Here is an 18,801-nt window from a genome sequence, read left to right on the forward strand (position 1 = left end):
TGGTATAGAGCTACGTAACTTTAAATAAAAAATATAATATATTTTTATTTTGAAGTTTTTATTAAAAATATATTATATTTTTTATTTTAAAGTTTTTATGTATATTATATGCGTAACTTTTATGTATTTTTATTGTCATGCGGCTCCATATCATTAGATGTGTGGGCTCCATATGTGTCACGCTATCAATTTAACAGAAGTTGATGGTAGGGACAAAATTGATGTATAAAGAATAACCTTAAGGACCAATGATGTCACAATAAAAAGTTTATGGATGAAATGTGATAATCTTGCAGGACCATTTGTGATTAAAAAAAAAACCCCTGAATATACTATAATCATTGAGGTCACATTATGGAATTATAGTTAGTACATCATAAAACCTAAACACTTTTTACTATCCCGTTTTCCAATGTTAATTGGATTGGACTGTAAAGTCCCCAATCTAAAATGGATTAAATGCGGAATTGCTAAATATTAACATTTTCGAATCGACTGCAACTGACAGGCTCCATATTGAGCTAGTAGCACCAACATTTCAAACTACGAACATGAAGCTTAATGCAAAAAACAAAACAAAACACAAAAACATGAAGCTTAATTTGTTTATCATAAAAATTTTACATTTTAAACAAAATAGAAAAAAACTGTTCAAGTGCCGATAAATAAGCCTCTTAGTTTATCTAAATGCTAATTTAATCCTGCTTTGAGTCTTCAGGAAGTGTTGGTCGCCTCTGAGAAAGAAACCGCTTTGTACGCTCAAGGACACCAAAAAAAATCGATCCACCTATGCCTATCCACAGAACTCTTGGCCCAATGCCCTGAGGTAAACACAAAAATAAACAGCATAAGTCAATAACCAACTAATATGATCATATCATGACCCGTGCTTCTCAATACTTACCTTCAAAAGAGCAGGAGGTCCTTCTTCCCTGACAATAGTTTGAACACAATCAATGATTCCTTTGTACTGGTTTGCAGATCCCTTAGAACAAGCAAGCAAATAAACCACATAACTGTTAAACTACGCTGCAAACGTACACATGGTACATAATATGGTATGAGTTTCTTTTTTTATAATTAAAGCCCCTCAAATGTATGCCTGACAAAATTTTCAGGCTCGCGATGGGGAACACATTCGTACAAACATCAAGAGGAGAAGAATAACAGGAAGCAGGATAACGGATTGCTGTTACCTGAACCATTAGCCTGGTTTTAATCACATCAAGAGGAGTGGTTGCAGCTCCAGTTATTGCGCCTACAAGAGTGTGACAATCAACGTATGAGATTTCATATGACCAACAGAGAGTATGACGAGTTTAATTTGTAAAAACCAAGGGAGAATGAGGTGCCATCTACAGGTGTCCCAAAATTACACAGAATGAGGTTGTTTCTGTTCATGATAACAGAGAAAGAACAACATTCTTCCATGAAAGTCAAGGCTGCTCATCCCCAAAAGCAAAAAACATAATGAACATAAAAGAATACATAGTATGTCAAAATGAAAACTGAAAGTGAGGAGACAAATTAACCATATTTGGGATCATATGCAGCTGAATGAAAACTGAAGAGTCAAAAGCTGTATACCAGCAAAAGCTCCAATTATAGCATTCTCAGGATCATTGAGCTCTCTTTTTGCCTGACAAAAGAAAACAGATAAAAAACTGATAACAGATAACAAAACAAAGAAATTGAAAATACAGACATAAAACAATCATACACATATACAGACAGTGACGCACATACATATTACATACACGTTGCACACATATGTCAAAGAACGACTGCCTCATAATCATGGATTATTGCTCATGGGAGGGCTAATACTTAGGATCTGGCTCAGAGAAGAAGAACGACCTAACAATTATCCTTCTCCCCATTGGTGCGTTATGCCTTAAGAAAGAAAAAGAATCAGATTTTGGGTCCTGTATATGGAAAGAAAAAGAAGCATTCTTTACCGCAATAAAAGGGAGGCAGTCGAGCCTTTGTGCGTGATAGAATCAGATTTTGGCCTTCTGAGTTTAAAGGCATTCCACTTTTCTCTATTTATGCATAATTGGAGAGCTGTAGTAGTTCAATGGGGTACAGATTTCTAGTTATAATATATTTATTGTTTGTTAATTGATAGTGTCAATATTCAATATGGTGAACATGGTTACACAAATCCTCACTATTGAAATTTGAAACATCACCATCATCTTATGAAGTCAAGGCATTAAATGGAAAACGTTAAGCATTCATTAATTCCATCAATTGCTCACTCTAGTCTGCAAGCACAATATGAGAGATGGTGAGAATCTTACCGCCGCTTTGTAACCTAGCCGAAGCTGCTCATATAGGCAAAATTGAATTGCATCAAATGGCAAATCTCTCAATAAGAACGATCCGTATCCCTACTATATCAAAAATGATGGTGAAAGTTAATAAATTGAAACTAACTTTAGAAGTGCAATAAAAATTGTCATCGAGGTTGCATTTCCTAATAGGAAAGGAAATTGAAGACATTACAGAAAGAGAGAATACAAAGTACAAAAACGAGATGGACAAGAAGTCCATCTGAATTAAGCCACCTAAAGAACGCAAACAAGGTCACACTAATATGAATCCAGGTTGCATATAAATGTCGCATCTATAATACTAACAGAAACAGACAACAAAACAGCAACAGAAACCCTCTCATAAAGGAAGCCATTTAATTCAACCCAAGTTAAAGAACTTCAAATCCATTTTCTAGAAAAATGGAGATTTGATTTGTCCCTGGGTGGGAATACACACCGCATAGAATCCTTTGAAACCCTCTTTAGAAGCAATAAGGCGGACAGCATCAGAGGCTGATGTAAACTGCCCAGTTTGCATCCTTTGCTTAACAACCTGAGAAATATTGAAGAGAAATATGGTCAACTAAAGCTAATATTAAACATGGAAGTGCACAAGTAAATTATTCTACCTCTGTCGGAACACGAACGAGTGAAGCAGCAACGCCTCCAAAAGCCCCTGCTGTCTACATAAAGTTATAAAAAAAATAAAAATAAAAAGGGATTTCGATCAACCAACCAAATAGCTACAAAGGATTATTGGACCATATCATCAAGGAAAAGATATATTCTAAATAAATATTTTGATAGCTGATTCCACAGAATATGTAGATCACAAGCACACCACGTAATGTAAAGTATACTAGACTATTGATAGAAGGCATGCATCAAAACAAAAGGAACAGACAGTTCTCTTACAAAATGAGCTAAAGCACTTAGATTTTCAGGAAACATCTTCAACAATTTCTGCTTCGTAGGTTCATAGACTCCAACAAAAATTGCAGAAGCCCTGTACACAAGTAAATAATTATCAATCACAAATTACATTGCTCAAACATATTCAAACAAATAACTTAGGATGATCCGGAATACATGATGAGCTTATATAACTATAGCCAAATAAAAGTAGAATCCCAGCAGCTGAAATTTTGGATTGGAGGGTAGAGCCCGAGAGGATGATCGCACATATCTTAAAATGCAAACATCCGCATATATAGAAGGAACTAATTTAGAAAAAGATCTTTATCAGTCTAATTTAGATTTCCCAATCCATAAATTTTATTTGTTTCAAAACCCACAACATTAATACTAAATAGAATTAACTAAAATAAGTGCATGAAAAATGAAAGGAAAAGAAAAAAAAATTGTGTTATTGAAAGCATGCTGCAATAGCTTGTGTAAATTGGCATGGTAAGCCAAAATTTGGAACTGAACTTAATCCAGAAAAATATGACAACAAATGATTATAGCCCCATATATTGACAATACCTAGACCAGGAGATATGTGTCCATGAAAGTCCCAAACAATCATAAACTGATAAAATTATCTGAAACATTAATTGCTCTCCACCACCCATGCTCATGGCGTACAAATGGAGCCATTACAATAAACATGCATGATTCCAATTGATGTTAAATCACTTAACCCCATATCCAGAGGGTACTTACGGTAAGACACCAGCAAGATTTCCAGCTAACCCAGAATAAAGGCCCTTCAAGACTATTTTCCCTCCCCCACGAGCAGCCTGTCCCAAAGTTCAACAGTATTCATAAATAACTTGATCGACAAAAGAAAGATGAAAAGTATACAAAGAAGCTAGTACAGGATGCACCCTTCATGGGCTTCTAGACAGACAACTTCTGCAACATGCAGATATTAAACAAATGCGAACAAGGATAAATAAATAAAACAACTGAGTGCTCAAGACCTAAAATCTGGATACCAGAATAAACTAACAAGAAATCTAGTAAATGATTTCCTGAGCTATTGTAGCTGTTTCTATCAAATAAAAAGATTAACCATAACCAACAAGCCAGAGAACCAGAGGTGCAAACCCATCAAATTTTAAACACATGAATAAACTAGAATGCATTTGCATAGTTAACCTGCCTGCAGTCTTGTCTTTATAGTATCAATGGGGTATAGAGCTGTTTCAACAACAACACCGGCTGTACCTCCTGCTATAACACCCTCTGCAAAATCCATCCATATTAGTTAAAGCAGGAATGCAGTATTTAATGATCCTGGGCCTAACATAATCCAAGAGATAGATGATATTGCTCTCGCCCCTGCCTCCATCTAACCAAAAGCTTGTAACAAAACCTACAAGCTCTACTCCACATTTTTGTAAGTAAAATATACATGATAGGGAGTATTGCACATCCAATGATGATTTGAGAGAGAGAGAGAGAGAGAGAGAGAGAGAGAGAGAGAGAGAGAGAGAGAGAGAGGGAGAGAGAATAACCTACTTTCAAGAGAGAGAGAGAGAGAGTAACCTACTTTCAAAACTTATCTTTACTCTACATTAAATCTTCAAAGATTAGCAGTCCCTCAATGCATTCATCAACTCAAAGAACGGGACTTAATTATGATGCTTAATGAACTGCAGCCTAGAATTTAATAAACAAGTAACTTCCACATTAATCAATATCTTCAATTGTAACTACTAAACGTACCAAATAAAGTGCGTAAGAAATCAAATGGCTTATCTTCATGCAAGCTGACTGATGCAAAAGACTTCCGTGTTCCTATAGGAGCATACTGCGTTTTCTTGCTATATTCATCTGCAAAACCATATCCTTTATTTTTTTTTAAACTAAAAAGAAATAACATACAAATATAAAATTCCAAGGCAACATAAATAAAATTCTACATCATCAAGACAAAGAGCCTAGGTAGATTATTGTCTAAACTTCTGGAGAACTTATACACAATTGAGAAAAATGATTTATGAAATGTGATGCTCAATCCATGTTGACTTGGAAAGAGGTTACAGAAACTGTTTTATAGGAGTTCCTAATTATAATTGCAGATAAATTTTTTTTTAAAAAGGCTACTTCCTACTGAAAAAAAGGGACTTTACAAATCCAATATTAGAGGGCTTTGAACGTTTCAGACTTACAAAATAAACCTCTAAGTAATTTATTTCACACGTAGTGAGTAGTAAAGCTTAAACATTCAACAATGTCAAGAAGATATCACACCCAGAAATGGGTAACATCAACCGTAAATACAAGTGCAAATTGGGGTCATTGTAGAAACACCACAATTTATTTCAAGCTATGTATTGTTGAATAACGTGTTGCTTCACAAATACTGATGGTAAGAGTGATATACTATGCTATAAAAACATCAATAAACACCAAATTTAAGATATATTTGTATATATTGTTCTTATATAAGCAGAAATTGAGAAAATTGTTTACCTGATGAAGTTCCTGAACAGCTTTTTGAATCCACAGCTAGCGTCAGAGGACCCATTACCTTGCCCAAACCAACCAATCAATCACACAATTACTCAAATTGCGAACAATATTGCACACCAAAATTAAAAATTCAAGAAAAACAGTTTCATATTTTCAAAAGAAACAAAGCTCTTTTTTTTTTTTTTTTCTACCCAAATTATTATTGCATAAACATTGCTGAAAGGAAGAAGAGATAGGGAGAGTAGAGTACGAATGAGCAGAGTCGTAGTTGTGGTCTTCTGGTTAGAAGTGGGTGAGGGAGGGAAAAAAAAATAACAGCAAGTCTCTTATGCGGAGTGCGAATTTACAGAGTGGGAATACAGGCCGTTCGATGTAATTAAGGGCTGAGATTTAATTTTCTAAGCACACTGTATTTGTGGGGTGCTTCTATTTGAACCTCTCTTCCGAACTTTTTTATTTATTTACTACAAGCGATAACCACTCTAATCTAATTTATAAGGAGGAGATTCGAACTTGACGGGCTCACTGCCCTAGTTAATTGACCAAATCTACATTCGTGCTTCCATCCAACCCCATGTTAATTGACCTAATCCACATTTGCCCTTCCCTCGAACAACATATTACTTTAGGCCTCGTTTGATAGGCTGGCCTGGACTGGTTAGGATTGGCTTGTAAGTGCTGGATTGAATCGGGTGGGATTTTAAGTCTAGTGCAGTACACTTTTGCACCAAACAATGGACTGGATCCGACATTGAATGAAAGAGGGATCTCTAATTTCTAAAGAAAACTCGAAGAGATAAAACTTCATAAGAGAAAAGAGTACTACACATGCCGCAGACTACAAAAAAGTCAAACATTACAAGAACCATCAGGACAATCCCGTAACCAAGAGGGTGGCTCATCAAACCAAAAAAATAGATCCTCCTGACTAAGACCAAGACCAAAACGTGCAATGCGATCTGCAACACCGTTACAACTTTCTCCTAGTTGTTTTCTTCCTTTTCAGTTGCAACTTTCTCCTACTTTGACTCCACCTCATATCACACCAAATCTGTGCACACTAATTCAGTGCACACACATCCTTCATGTATTGGCAGGTATGGAAGGCAGCATATGATGAAGGTGAGAATGATATCTTGTTTCGAAATAAGAGGCAAAAACCCCTTTCTCAATAATTCATTCATTCAGCTCATATGCCTCTTACTTCCTGCACATTAAAGAAAGCTATAAAAATGATCTTATAACAAAACTGTTTGTTAAGAACTCTCAAGACGAGTTCCTATCGTGCTTTGGTGTATATCCTCCCTTGTAATTGTTCGTTAAACTAAATTTTGACGGCCTTTCTTGATTTGGAATAGTTTTGCGGGATAAAGATTTCTATCTAATCAACTTTTGTTTTACCTTCTTGTTCTGGGAAATTGTGGGGCTTGCTACTTTTAATTTTGAATTATTTTTTATGGGTTTACATTATGTGGTTTTTGGTTTTCCATCAATAGAGAATTTAGCTTTTTATGCATGATAGCACTTGTCACGGTTAAGAAACGTATAAAAGAGAGATGGCAACGATTGCAGACATCTTAACCATGGTCTGAGTACTATCATGAATTAAAAGCTTTACTTTCCACCAGTGTTCATCCATACACAAAAATCAAAATGCCTTTCTAACTCACATAAACCACACTATCCGATGACTTATGTTCTTGCATCTTAACACTATCCTTGACTTTGAGGTTTTGTCTTATAATTTCAAAGATGTTGTATTAGGATTCTAGGACAGTGTGTGGCACATTTGGTTTGTTTTGAATAGATATGAGTTAATTGTGAATCATGTTATTATTGGGTATAAGTTTGGTAGTAGAAGTGATGTCCTTGACATAGAGATGTCGAACGGATCGGGCCGGTCTGGCATGCCACGAGTATAACCCGCTTAAATAAGGTCTGGCACAGCACGGTCTGTATCTTTGGGCCATGCTGGGACAAGAGAATTAGGCTCAATAGGTTGGGCCGAGCTGGCCCATTTAAAGCACATTTATTAAATTATATTTGTTTTAGAGAAAAATAATACATAATATTATTAAATTTATATCTTAAATTCAAGTTTATTTCAAAAGTCGACTAAAGTGGCTGGAATCAAAGGCCAAAAACCAGCCAAACTTCCATCGATTAAAATCGTTCCAAAACGCAAAAATTTCTCCTAAATACCACAACTAGCAGCTAGGACACATCGAAAGGATAGAAAAGCATACCAAATTCGCAAAAATTGGTCTTCGAAATCACCCGAACGAGCTTCCGAAAAATCTGTGAAAAATCGGCCTGTTTTTTACGGTTTCCAGCAATATCCGCTGTGGATCGAGGCTGCAGAGGGCTGGGGCTGGAAGAAGAGGAGGTGGTGGTTCTAAAGTGACCGGTCTCGTGGCTGGTAGAGTGTCGCGGCGACTGGGACAAAAAAAAACCGATCGGCAGCAATAAGGGGGTTTGGTCGTGCGACAGGAGAGAGAGAGAGAGAGAGAGAGAGTCATCCACACGGGCATTGTCTAGTATAATATTTGTCACAATAGTTAATCCTATAAGGCACAAAACTAAGGGTGGCTGCAGTGTGCTACAAATTGCAATCCACCCGAATTGAAGTCTCTGCCGCTGCTGCAGTTGTGAGAAATAATAAGTTAATTAGGAGAAGTTACATAAACCAGAACATATATACATGAATGAGAGTTTTTTTTTTCCCTCCTATCTTTGCAAATCTCCAACAAAACCAACTAAATTTTAGACCCTAGTTTTAAGGCGCCGCTCATTTCATGTAGATCTATGAACTCTAGAGAGAAATGTATGAAACTAAAATTAGAAAAAGAAAACAATTTGAGAAAATTTGACACCATGCATGAAACTAAAATTGGATAGCTTATTGCAAAAGCGGCTTGCATGCCTCATGTGTACCAACTAAAATTAGAAGAATTAGTTACTCACTCTTTCCCAATGCCATTTACAAATGAGAGGCACCGCCAAAATGGCTTTTGCAAACCCATTTACGTACCTAACTCTATTGCGGCCATCCCTTTTTTAAACTCTTTCTTTGAACCCAAGAAACCTCCACATTCCCTCCTCATTCATAACCCTAAGAGCCTCCGGCTAAATTCCTATCACACTAGCAACCATTGTTTTGGCTCTCTTCTGAACAGCCCGCCATATCTGAACCGGCTCAGAAAATGGCTCGAGCCGTGTTTCTTGTATGCCTCCTCTCCATAGTAATGTTGGTGCCGACGAGCCTTGCACAAGGTTTAGGTGTCAACTGGGGTTCCATGGGGTCTCACTCTTTGCCTCCGAAAAATGTCGTTCAGATGCTTAAGGACAACGGGATCAAGAAAGTGAAGCTTTTCGACGCTGAGCCAGATACCATGGATGCCTTGGCCGGGTCGGGTATTCAGGTCATGGTTGGAATCCCCAATGAGAAGTTGGCAAAACTTGCTGATAGCTACAAAGAGGCTCAAGAATGGGTGAAACAAAATGTAACCAGCTATCTTCATGATGGGGGCGTCAATATCAGGTTTGCATTTTTGCTTCTAGGGTTTTATAACATTTTGATAGAACCAAAAAGAAAGTTGATTTTGTTATTTTTTCTATAGAAATTACGGGTAGAACTTGTTTCTTTGCCAAACCAGCAAGAGAATGGTGACTAAAGAGATCACATGCTAACTCAAAAATATTTACACTTTTACCATTATGCTAGAGCCACCAAATGGTCTGTCATTAAATGCATCAACACCTAGAAGTGAAGCAGACGTGGATTTAGCCAAGTTGGCTAGAGCGGCTCCCTATTCTGCACCTGAGTTCGAATCCCCTTCCCCGTAGTTCAGATTAGTTTAAAGCAGAATATCGCTTGTATTAAAAAATCTTAAGGCTGAAAAGTATATGTTTAAGGGAATATGTAATCATAATTCAATCAAATTAATTACTTGATATGCTTATTATAGTTGTTGTATTGTGTTTTGACTCAACTTTACAGGTATGTGGCTGTTGGGAACGAGCCGTACTTAACAAGTTACAATGGTACTTATGTGAAGACTACTTACCCGGCACTGAAAAACATTCAAAAGGCCCTTGATGAAGCTGGCTCTGGAGGCAAAATCAAAGCCACCGTGCCCTTCAATGCTGATGTCTACGAATCTCCTTCAAACAAACCCTCGGACGGGCGTTTCCGAAAGGACATCAAGAACAACATTGTGGAGATTCTCCGTATACTTAACGACAATAGGACCCCATTTGTTGTCAACATCTACCCCTTCCTCAGTCTCTACCAGAGCTCTGATTTCCCCGAAGAATTCGCTTTCTTTGAAGGCGGTAGCGAGCCAGTTAAGGACAACAACATCGACTACAAAAATGTTTTTGATGCAAATTGTGACACGCTGATTTCTGCACTCAAAAAGGTTGGATTTGGCAACATGGATATCATAATTGGGGAAGTAGGATGGCCTACTGATGGTGACAAAAATGCCAATGGGAAAATGGCAAAGAAGTTCTACGATGGCCTCCTCAAGAAACTGGCAACCGAAGATGGTACCCCTCTAAGGAAAAAGAAATTGGAAGTGTACCTCTTTGGTCTCTTTGATGAGAACCAGAAAAGCATTGCCCCGGGTGACTTTGAACGTCACTGGGGCATCTTTCGCTACGATGGACAGCCTAAGTTCCCGATGGACCTCAGCGGAAAAGGGCAAGGGAACAATTTGCTTAAAGGAGTGCAAGGAGTGCAGTACTTGGACCAGCAGTGGTGCATGCTGAAGAGCGACGTTAGAAACTTGAGCAACACGCTACCGGAAGTCAGCTACGCTTGCTCGATGTCGGATTGCACAAGCTTGGGGGTTGGAAGGTCGTGCGACTTGGATCAACATGGAAATGTCTCTTATGCTTTCAATATGTACTTTCAAAATAAAGACCAAGATGTTAGGGCATGCGATTTCAATGGGATGGCTAACATTGTCAAACAAAATGCCTCAAGGGGAGATTGCCTGTTCCCGATCCAAATTTTAAATGCCGGAGTGAGGCCCGAATTGAGCATCTTTGCAGGACTATTCTTGATCCTGACGAGCTTCTTCACCTTAATGTAAGAGAATTAGTACAATCACATATATGTAATTTATATCCGTCCGTGTGCCAATTGATTTTTTTTTTTTTAATAAAAAAAATTAAGAAAGATAACATGGGTAGTTGTGTTGTATTGCATAAAAATAAGATCTATTATCTGATTTTGTTTTTAATTTTAATTTTTTTTAATGTGAATAGTTATAAACTTACCATCTTATCCACATTTGATTAGTAATTTCAATTTTTTTTTTTTTTTTGTACAAGCGATAGTCTAAACTAAAAGGAGGGATTTCACACACACACACACACACTACTATGATGCCATGTAATTCGAACTTGGGACCTCTAATCTGTAAGCTAAGGCCATTTCCCACTGGCCTAGACCCCGTTAACTAATAATTTCAATTCTTAATGCCCAAGGTACAAGAATATTCTTAATTTCCCTAGTTTTTTTTCATAGAGCATTTTTATAATTTATTAATTTATGCAAAATACTAATGCAAGTCCCTTATCAACTCACTTGATCCTTAATGATAATTTTGATTAATTAATAAGGTTAAAATATAATGGTCTGTTTTATTTTACATACAAGAATTTCTCCCAACTTTCTTCTTCGCAACTCTCTTAACTTACAGACGAACCACCTAAATTTTAGACCCTAGTTTTAAGGGTCACTAACACCAACTAATTTCCAAGAGCTTTGACTGCTAGGAATGTGTACGACTCAGAAATGAATTAGAAAAAGATAAGAATGTGAGAAAAAAAGTTGACCCCTTGTATGCATGTATCAACTAAAATTGCGTACGTACGTTCAACGCTTCCTTTGGTATGTAGAAATAAGAGGCCTTCTCCCCAACCCATCTTCTTAATTGACTCCATTGCAGAAAAGAAAAGACCAAGAGAATACCATTGTCAAACTCTTAATTTCTTCAAATCCAAGCAACCTCCCAATTCTCTGATTCATAAGCCTAGCCTAACTAAATATATAGCACGTCCAACAACTGTTGTTTAAGGTGTCTTCTAAGCAACTCATCGCCATATCCATCGATCCATCGAGACATGTTTCCGGCATGGGTCTTTTTCATAATGTTGGCGGCGTCAACGGACCTTGTACGAGGCCTAGGTGTCAACTGGGGGCAAATGTCGTCACACCCTTTGCCTCCCACCGACGTTGTTAAGATGCTCAAGGTCAATGGCATCATGAAGGTGAAGCTTTTTGATGCTGATCCTAAGACCATGAAAGCCTTGGCCGGGTCTGGTTTGGATGTCATGGTTGGAATTCCCAATGAAAAATTGGACAAACTTTCTCATGATTACGAACTTGCCCGAAAATGGGTGAAAGAAAATGTCACTGAATATCTTTATAAAGGGGGCGTTAGTATCAGGTTTGCGAATATTTTTTTTCTAGTGAATATTTTCTGTTTAAAGATATGTAGGTCAAAAGAAAAAAATTATGGTTTTAGTGAATATTTTTTGTGTTATGGTAAGGTGGTAAACAAAAATATACATATTACGTAAAAGTTTTCTTGCCAGACTGAAATTGGACCACTTGATCATGTTGATTTTTACCAGACTGATTGGTCAGTTCAATAACATAAGCATTGTATGACGCACAACACAAGTTCCGACTCATGTTACCACGCATTATCATATAGAATTCAAAAGAACTTTGTGTTTTTAGAAAACCTAATTTCAAGACTCAGAGCGAGATATTGGTGTCTTACATAAAAAGAAATTGCGAAAGACTTGGCGGGACTTGATAATTTTGATTAAAGACAGAAATTTCAAAATGAAAGAAAAAACGAATGGGTAGCTAGCATGCTATTCTGCATCTCTTTAATTTTTCAAAATGAAACTGACTTTATCTTTTCTTGTTCAATTTATGGGTGTGTGTTTTGAACTTATACAGCTCTGTGGCTGTTGGGAACGAGCCATTCTTATCAAGTTACAATGGCAGTTATGTTAAGACTCTTTTCCCATCAATGAAAAACATTCAAAGGGCCCTAGATGAGGCAGGCGTTGGAGGAAAAATCAAATGCGTAGTGCCCTTCAATGCCGATGTTTACGAATCCCCTTCGGACAAACCGTCGGACGGGCGTTTCCGAAAAAACATTATGAAAGAGATGATGGAGATACTACACTTCCTTCGTGCCAAGAAGGCCCCATTTGTTGTGAACATCTACCCCTTCCTTAGCCTCTACCAAACCAGTGGTTTTCCCCAAGAATTCGCTTTCTTCGACAACGGTAGCCCGATTAGAGATAAGGGTGCTCAATACAGCAATGTGTTTGATGCAAATTATGACACACTTCTTTGGGCGCTTAAAAAGGTAGGTTTTGCTAACTTGGACATTGTAATTGGGGAAGTAGGATGGCCTACCGATGGCAACGGTTATTGTAATAACAGATTGGCTAAGAAGTTTTATGACGGCCTCCTAAAGAAACTAGCAAGCGAAGAGGGAACCCCTCTGAGGAAAGGCTACTTGGAAGTGTACCTATTCGGGCTTTTTGACGAGGATCAGAAAAGTATTGCTCCAGGGGACTTTGAGCGGCACTGGGGCATTTTTCGATACGATGGCAAGCCTAAGTTCCCCATGGACCTTGCCGGCCAAAAGTCGGGACACCAGATGCTAAAAGGTGTTGAGGGAGTGAAGTACTTGGAAAGGCAATGGTGTGTGTTGAATAGTGATGTGAGGAACTTGAGCAATGCTCAAGTGGAACTCAACTATGCTTGCTCAATGGCGGATTGCACAAGTTTGGGGAAGCAGAGGTCTTGTGACTTGGAACTGCATGATAGAATCTCTTATGCCTTCAATGAGTTCTACCAAAATAGAGACCAAGATGTAAGGGCATGTGATTTTAGTGGGATGGGGACTAAGGTGACACAAGATCCCTCAACAGGAGATTGCATATTCCCGGTGCAGGTTGCTTTAAGTGCCGGAGAGAGGCGGCACGGCTTGAGTTATGCCTTGAGTGTCTTTGCACCACTATTTTTCATCATGAGCTTCTTCACACTGTTGTAAGACAGTGTGTATAGCTTATGGAATTCATTCTTGTGTGGTTTTTCTTCTTCTTTATTTTGAGGACCTATATGTATTTTTAATAATTTATGTTAGTCTGTCATTAATTTTACCTTTAGATCATGTCGTTTTTACCTATCCTATTTCGTGAGGAGATTAGGAGATTTACCATTTTAAAGTTTTCCTTTTAACCTTTTGCACAACCTGATGGATATTTTTTATTTTTTAGTCATTCGTTAGGGAGGGGAGCGAGAATTATATTGAGTTGCCTCAAGATTGTCTTATACATCGAACCCGGGTGCACTTGGAGGGATGAGGAGAGTTTGACCCACTTTTCCACTGTGGTGCCACCCCATATACCATGGAGAAATTAGTTGACAATTATGAATCTGATTGATTTGTGAAAGTCTTATATCACGGCAATAATTTTTTTCCTTTATAATGCATATATTGCGTAAAAGACAGTTCTCGTTGCGTGATTCTGCCACTCAAAGCACTTCTCTATTTTTACTGCCCTTTCTCTCTTTACTAGGAATCATGTAACATATCACCAAGTTTTTTCGTTTTTGTTCATTTCAAAAATCTTGAGCATCATCCAATTTGACCATTCATCACAAACTCACTAAGAGTTTATGAGCTTACACGCCAAGCTTGTGCCGCTGAGACGTATTCCTTTCTCGACCGTTCTTATTCTCACTTCCATTCTCAACGTCCCTCTCAATTCCATCTTCACTTTCATTTCCACTTCCATTCTCTTCTTTTTTCTCTATACTCTAGCGTACAAAAAAAAAAAAAAAACTAAAAACTAAAAACTAAAATTGAAATAGTTTATCAAATAGGCCCTTAATTAAGCAATTATATAGGTCGTTAAAGATATCACCAAAGAGTTCTAGCCCAATGAAAAATGGTCTTAGAATTTAGAATAGTGGTCTCAGGTTCGAATCCCCATGGCACCTTAGCAGTGTGTGTGTGTGTGTGAAATCTCATTCCCCTTATAGTTTAGACTATCGCTTGAATTTAAAAAATACTAAAGATACCATTAATGGTACAAGAATCAAAACAGAGTATGTCTTTGAAAGGTGAGAAAAATGAAAAACAAGTAATCAGAGCAATCAAGTGGATCCAATATATCCGAGAGACCATTGTGCTGGAATTAGAGTGAACCAATGAGCTTAAGAACCAGAGAAATGCAGTTTTCGTCACCTCAACTGATTTCGAGCGATAATATTGGGTTTCGTTGCCCCAATTGTCGTCGGCCAAAACTAGTTTTTCTTGTAGTGCTCGCATACCCACTTACTTGGGGTACAGGTAAACAAATACTATTTTCCCTTGTAATGTAGGTTTACCTCTTATATTTATTTTGTAAGCAGAAGGAAGACATCGTGCTAATGCACGAGAACGAAAAACCTGTTGGAAAATTCTTGGAGAGTAGTTATTGTAAAACACTGCAATATTATTGAGCCAAGCTTTTGGGCTGCGCACACCCAACAATTCTTTATGGGTAACTATAAGATGCTGTACAAGCACCTTGTTGATGTTAGGTTGTGAATGAATGAACGAAAATTATAAACTGATTTGTGAGGCTATACGGTTCCCTTGGAATTAGGCATGAAAATTTTAATTCTTATATATATATATATATATATATATATATATATATATATGCCAATCTTGCCAGATGTGGTTAGGTTTTCATTTTCTGCTTTTTGTTATGTTTTTCTTGGTGTCCTAAGAGCATTTTCACCAGTTGCCCCTTGCCATGGCAAGATTAGCCCTAGGGCAGCCACTATTCACGTGAATAGTGGCTGCCCTAGTGCCCTCCAGCAAAATGTGTTTCCAGCAGTTAGGGGCTTGCCATGGCAATTACTATTCATTTTTTTGGTTTTTTCACAATTTTGTTTACTTAAATAATTAATTTGGATAATATTTTCGGATAAGATTTTTGGGTTCCTACGTGTCAATACTATTCATATCGGTTAAGATTTTCGGTTTCAAATTTCAGATAAATTTCAGATAAATTTCAAATTTCAGATACATTTCAAAATTCAAATTTCATATAAATTCAAAATGTCAAATTTCAGATACATTTCGGAATTCAAATTTTAGATAAATTTGAAATTTGAAATTTCATTTTAATTTCAAATTTCAGATAAGATTTTCACCCTCTAAGATTGCGCCGCGTGTCATATCTATATGTGTACATTTTTCTATAAAATCAGAGGTTCAGCTCATACCTCCCACACCAATTCTTCTCTACATTTCCATTTCTCAAATTTTAGCTTTCATTCTCCATTCTCAATGGCAGAGATGGAAGAGATTTTGGAGAGGCAAGAGAGAGAAACTAGAGAAAGAATGCGTAGACGAGCTGCAAGCAAAAGGGCGCAGAGAGAACTAGATGAGCAACTTGGCATAGCAGTTGCTTTTCTGGAGGAAGAAAAGCAGGCTCGCCGTGGTTCACGAGAAGGCCGTCGCCCAAATGTGGACAGACATAGACATTCCCGGGGCAAGAATCTTATGGAAGATTATTTTATCCCACAATCTCTGTACTCTGATGTTCATTTTCGAGGGAGATATAGAATGCAACCTCATTTGTTCAAAAAAATCATGCATGATATTTGCAATTATGATGAATATTTTGTTCAAAAGAGAAATTGTGCTGGAAATTTGGGACTTCTTCCAGAGCAGAAGTTCACAGCTGTGATATGAATGTTGGCGTATGGGTCATCTGCTGATCAGGTGGATGAGATTGCTCGGATGGGGAAGTCCACTGTTTTGGAGAGTTTGGTGCGATTTTGTGATGCAGTGGAAACTCTGTACACCAGAGACTACCTCCGCAGACCTACGCCCAGGGACCTGCAAAGGCTTCTCCAAAAAGCAGAGTCTCGAGGATTCCCTGGCATGATTGGTAGCATTGACTGCATGCACTGGCAGTGGAAAAATTGTCCAACTGCTTGGCAAGGGGACTATGGAAATAGAAAAGGGCAAAAAAGTATCATCCTGGAAGCAGTTGCTGGTTTTGATACATGGGTTTGGCACGCCTTCTTCGAAGTTGCCGGATCTCAAAACGATTTGAATGTCCTAGGTCAATCCCCGGTGTTCAATGATGTTTTGAGAGGTGAAGACCCAAATATCACATATGAAATTAACAATACCATCTACCAGACCGGGCATTATCTTGCTGATGGCATATACCCGAGGTGGACAACATTTGTGAAAACAATTCCCCATCCCCGATCCCATAAGCAAAAATTTTTTGCTCGCTATCAAGAGGGGTACAGAAAAGATGTTGAGAGGTGCTTTGGTATCCTTCAAGCTAGGTGGGCTATTATCAGGGGCGCGGCACGTCTATTTGACGAGGAGGTGCTTAGAAGTATAATGATGACTTGTATCATCCTCCATAACATGATTGTGGAAGATGAATATGATTACGATGCTGATGACGTGTATGAACCAAATCCCATGGACACGGCCCTAACACGAATTTATGAAAAACCAGTGGGGCCAAATGGAGAAGCAATGCAGCATGAACCGTTGGTTAGAGGCGGTAGTTTCATGCCCCGTATGATTGATCGCTACACGGAGATGCAATCGTCCTATATTCATGAACACCGTCAAGTTGACTTGATGGAGCATTTATGGGCGGTGAAAGGCAATGAAGGAAATGAAGGTGAATAAAGTGAAGTGAAGAAGTTGTTTTTATTTTATTATGCTTTGGTTGTGGGTTGTTTATTTTTTATGCTTTGGTTGTGGTTTGTTTATTTTTTATGCTTTGGTTGTGGTTTGTTTATTTTTTATGCTTTGGTTGTGGTTTGTTTTTTTTTTATGCTTTGGTTGTGGTTTGTTTATTTTTTATGCTTTGGTTGTGGTTTGTTTTTTATGTATGGAATGTTTTGAATAAAAAGGAATTTTGTTGAATATTTTCTTTATTGACTAAAAGAAAAGCAATACAACTAATAATAAAATAAAATACATGAATTAAACAAAACAAAAAATACAATGAAATCAAAGGTACATGAATTAAACAAAAAAAAAAAAAACAATGAAATCAAAGACAAGTAAACTAAGACATGAAAGGCAAACAAACTATTTTAATGGTTTCCATCATTTAACCAATCCGTGTTGCTAGGTCCATCATCACGAAAAAGTCTTCGTCTCATAACATCCCTTCGTTCTAGCTTCCAAAATTGTTTTGTTTCAGGAGACATATGGCTTGTATCCATGGCCATGGTTTCCCGATCTTTTTTTTCAATGTTTTGTTCGCATACATACTCCCTTTCTTTGCGTACATACTCCCTTTCTTTTGCATATTCTACTTGAACTGCCATATCGTGCTCTTGTTGTTTCAAGTCCATTTCAATTCTCATGGCTTGGTGCTTTGAAAGTTCCTCCAAAAATTGAGATGCATTCTTGCTAAAATTACTCCCTCTCTTCGCCTTCGCCGCCTTCCTCCCAATAGGCCTTGGATTATTTTCAATGGGTGAGTCGGTACTCATCGGGGAATCCATAGGTGAATCCGATGCCGGCGTCTCATGAAGTGGAGTCTCGTTCAAGACTACCGTCGGAACGGTTGGAATAATTTGGAATCTCTTACAAGTCTTCACCACCTCCCAACAATGGGTATGGTTGAAACTTTTTTTCCCTTGGCCGGTAGCACCAAACCACATTTGTGCTTGTATAATCTATAAAAAAAAAAATGAAATGGAAATGCAAGACAATTTTTAAAATATTGGCAATGCAACATGTAAAAAAAAAACTAATGGAAATTAAAGAAATAATAAAAAAAATGCAACATGTATTAAAAAAAAAAATAGAGACATATTAACAAAATATATAAATTGCAAGAAACATTTAAATAAAAATTAATATGACATAGAAATTAATAGAAGAAAAATGACAAATAATTTACCTCATTGCTAAGATTTTCTCCGCTTAGTTGGTTGTCAATCGCTTTTGCTAAAGCATTTCTC

At 37.5% G+C, this 18,801-nt stretch overlaps 3 protein-coding genes across 6 annotated transcripts; 2 read left to right on the forward strand and 1 right to left on the reverse strand.

Annotated features, from left to right (window-relative positions):
* Positions 1-467: 467 nt before the first annotated feature.
* LOC117630698 (S-adenosylmethionine carrier 1, chloroplastic/mitochondrial) lies at positions 468-8,392 on the reverse strand. 4 transcript variants are annotated; one of them, XM_034363423.1, is made up of 13 exons: positions 7,988-8,392; positions 5,742-5,799; positions 4,992-5,099; positions 4,426-4,508; positions 3,984-4,060; positions 3,234-3,324; positions 2,948-3,001; positions 2,776-2,871; positions 2,304-2,393; positions 1,588-1,639; positions 1,197-1,258; positions 905-985; positions 468-821 (listed from the first exon to the last, which is right to left on the reverse strand). In XM_034363423.1, exons 2-13 carry the CDS (start codon positions 5,794-5,796, stop codon positions 696-698), a joined length of 975 nt encoding a protein of 324 aa, XP_034219314.1. In that variant the 5' UTR covers positions 5,797-5,799; positions 7,988-8,392; the 3' UTR covers positions 468-695. The 4 variants fall into 4 exon arrangements, with proteins under 4 accessions (XP_034219314.1, XP_034219312.1, XP_034219311.1 ...); XM_034363421.1 differs by having other exon boundaries at positions 4,992-5,114; XM_034363420.1 differs by lacking the exon at positions 7,988-8,392 and adding an exon at positions 5,992-6,547 and having other exon boundaries at positions 4,992-5,114.
* A 375-nt stretch (positions 8,393-8,767) lies between these two features.
* Positions 8,768-10,916, forward strand: LOC117630696 (glucan endo-1,3-beta-glucosidase 8-like). Its single transcript, XM_034363419.1, has 2 exons — positions 8,768-9,282; positions 9,742-10,916. The coding sequence occupies exons 1-2, from the start codon at positions 8,945-8,947 to the stop codon at positions 10,838-10,840; spliced, it is 1,437 nt and encodes a 478-aa protein (XP_034219310.1). The 5' UTR covers positions 8,768-8,944; the 3' UTR covers positions 10,841-10,916.
* Positions 10,917-11,707: 791 nt separating this feature from the next.
* On the forward strand, positions 11,708-13,946 carry LOC117632269 (glucan endo-1,3-beta-glucosidase 8-like). Its single transcript, XM_034365708.1, has 2 exons — positions 11,708-12,202; positions 12,727-13,946. Exons 1-2 carry the CDS (start codon positions 11,877-11,879, stop codon positions 13,835-13,837), a joined length of 1,437 nt encoding a protein of 478 aa, XP_034221599.1. The 5' UTR covers positions 11,708-11,876; the 3' UTR covers positions 13,838-13,946.
* Positions 13,947-18,801: the final 4,855 nt, after the last annotated feature.

Source organism: Prunus dulcis, chromosome 6, assembly GCF_902201215.1.
Source record: "Prunus dulcis chromosome 6, ALMONDv2, whole genome shotgun sequence".
Taxonomy (NCBI): Eukaryota; Viridiplantae; Streptophyta; class Magnoliopsida; order Rosales; family Rosaceae; genus Prunus; species Prunus dulcis.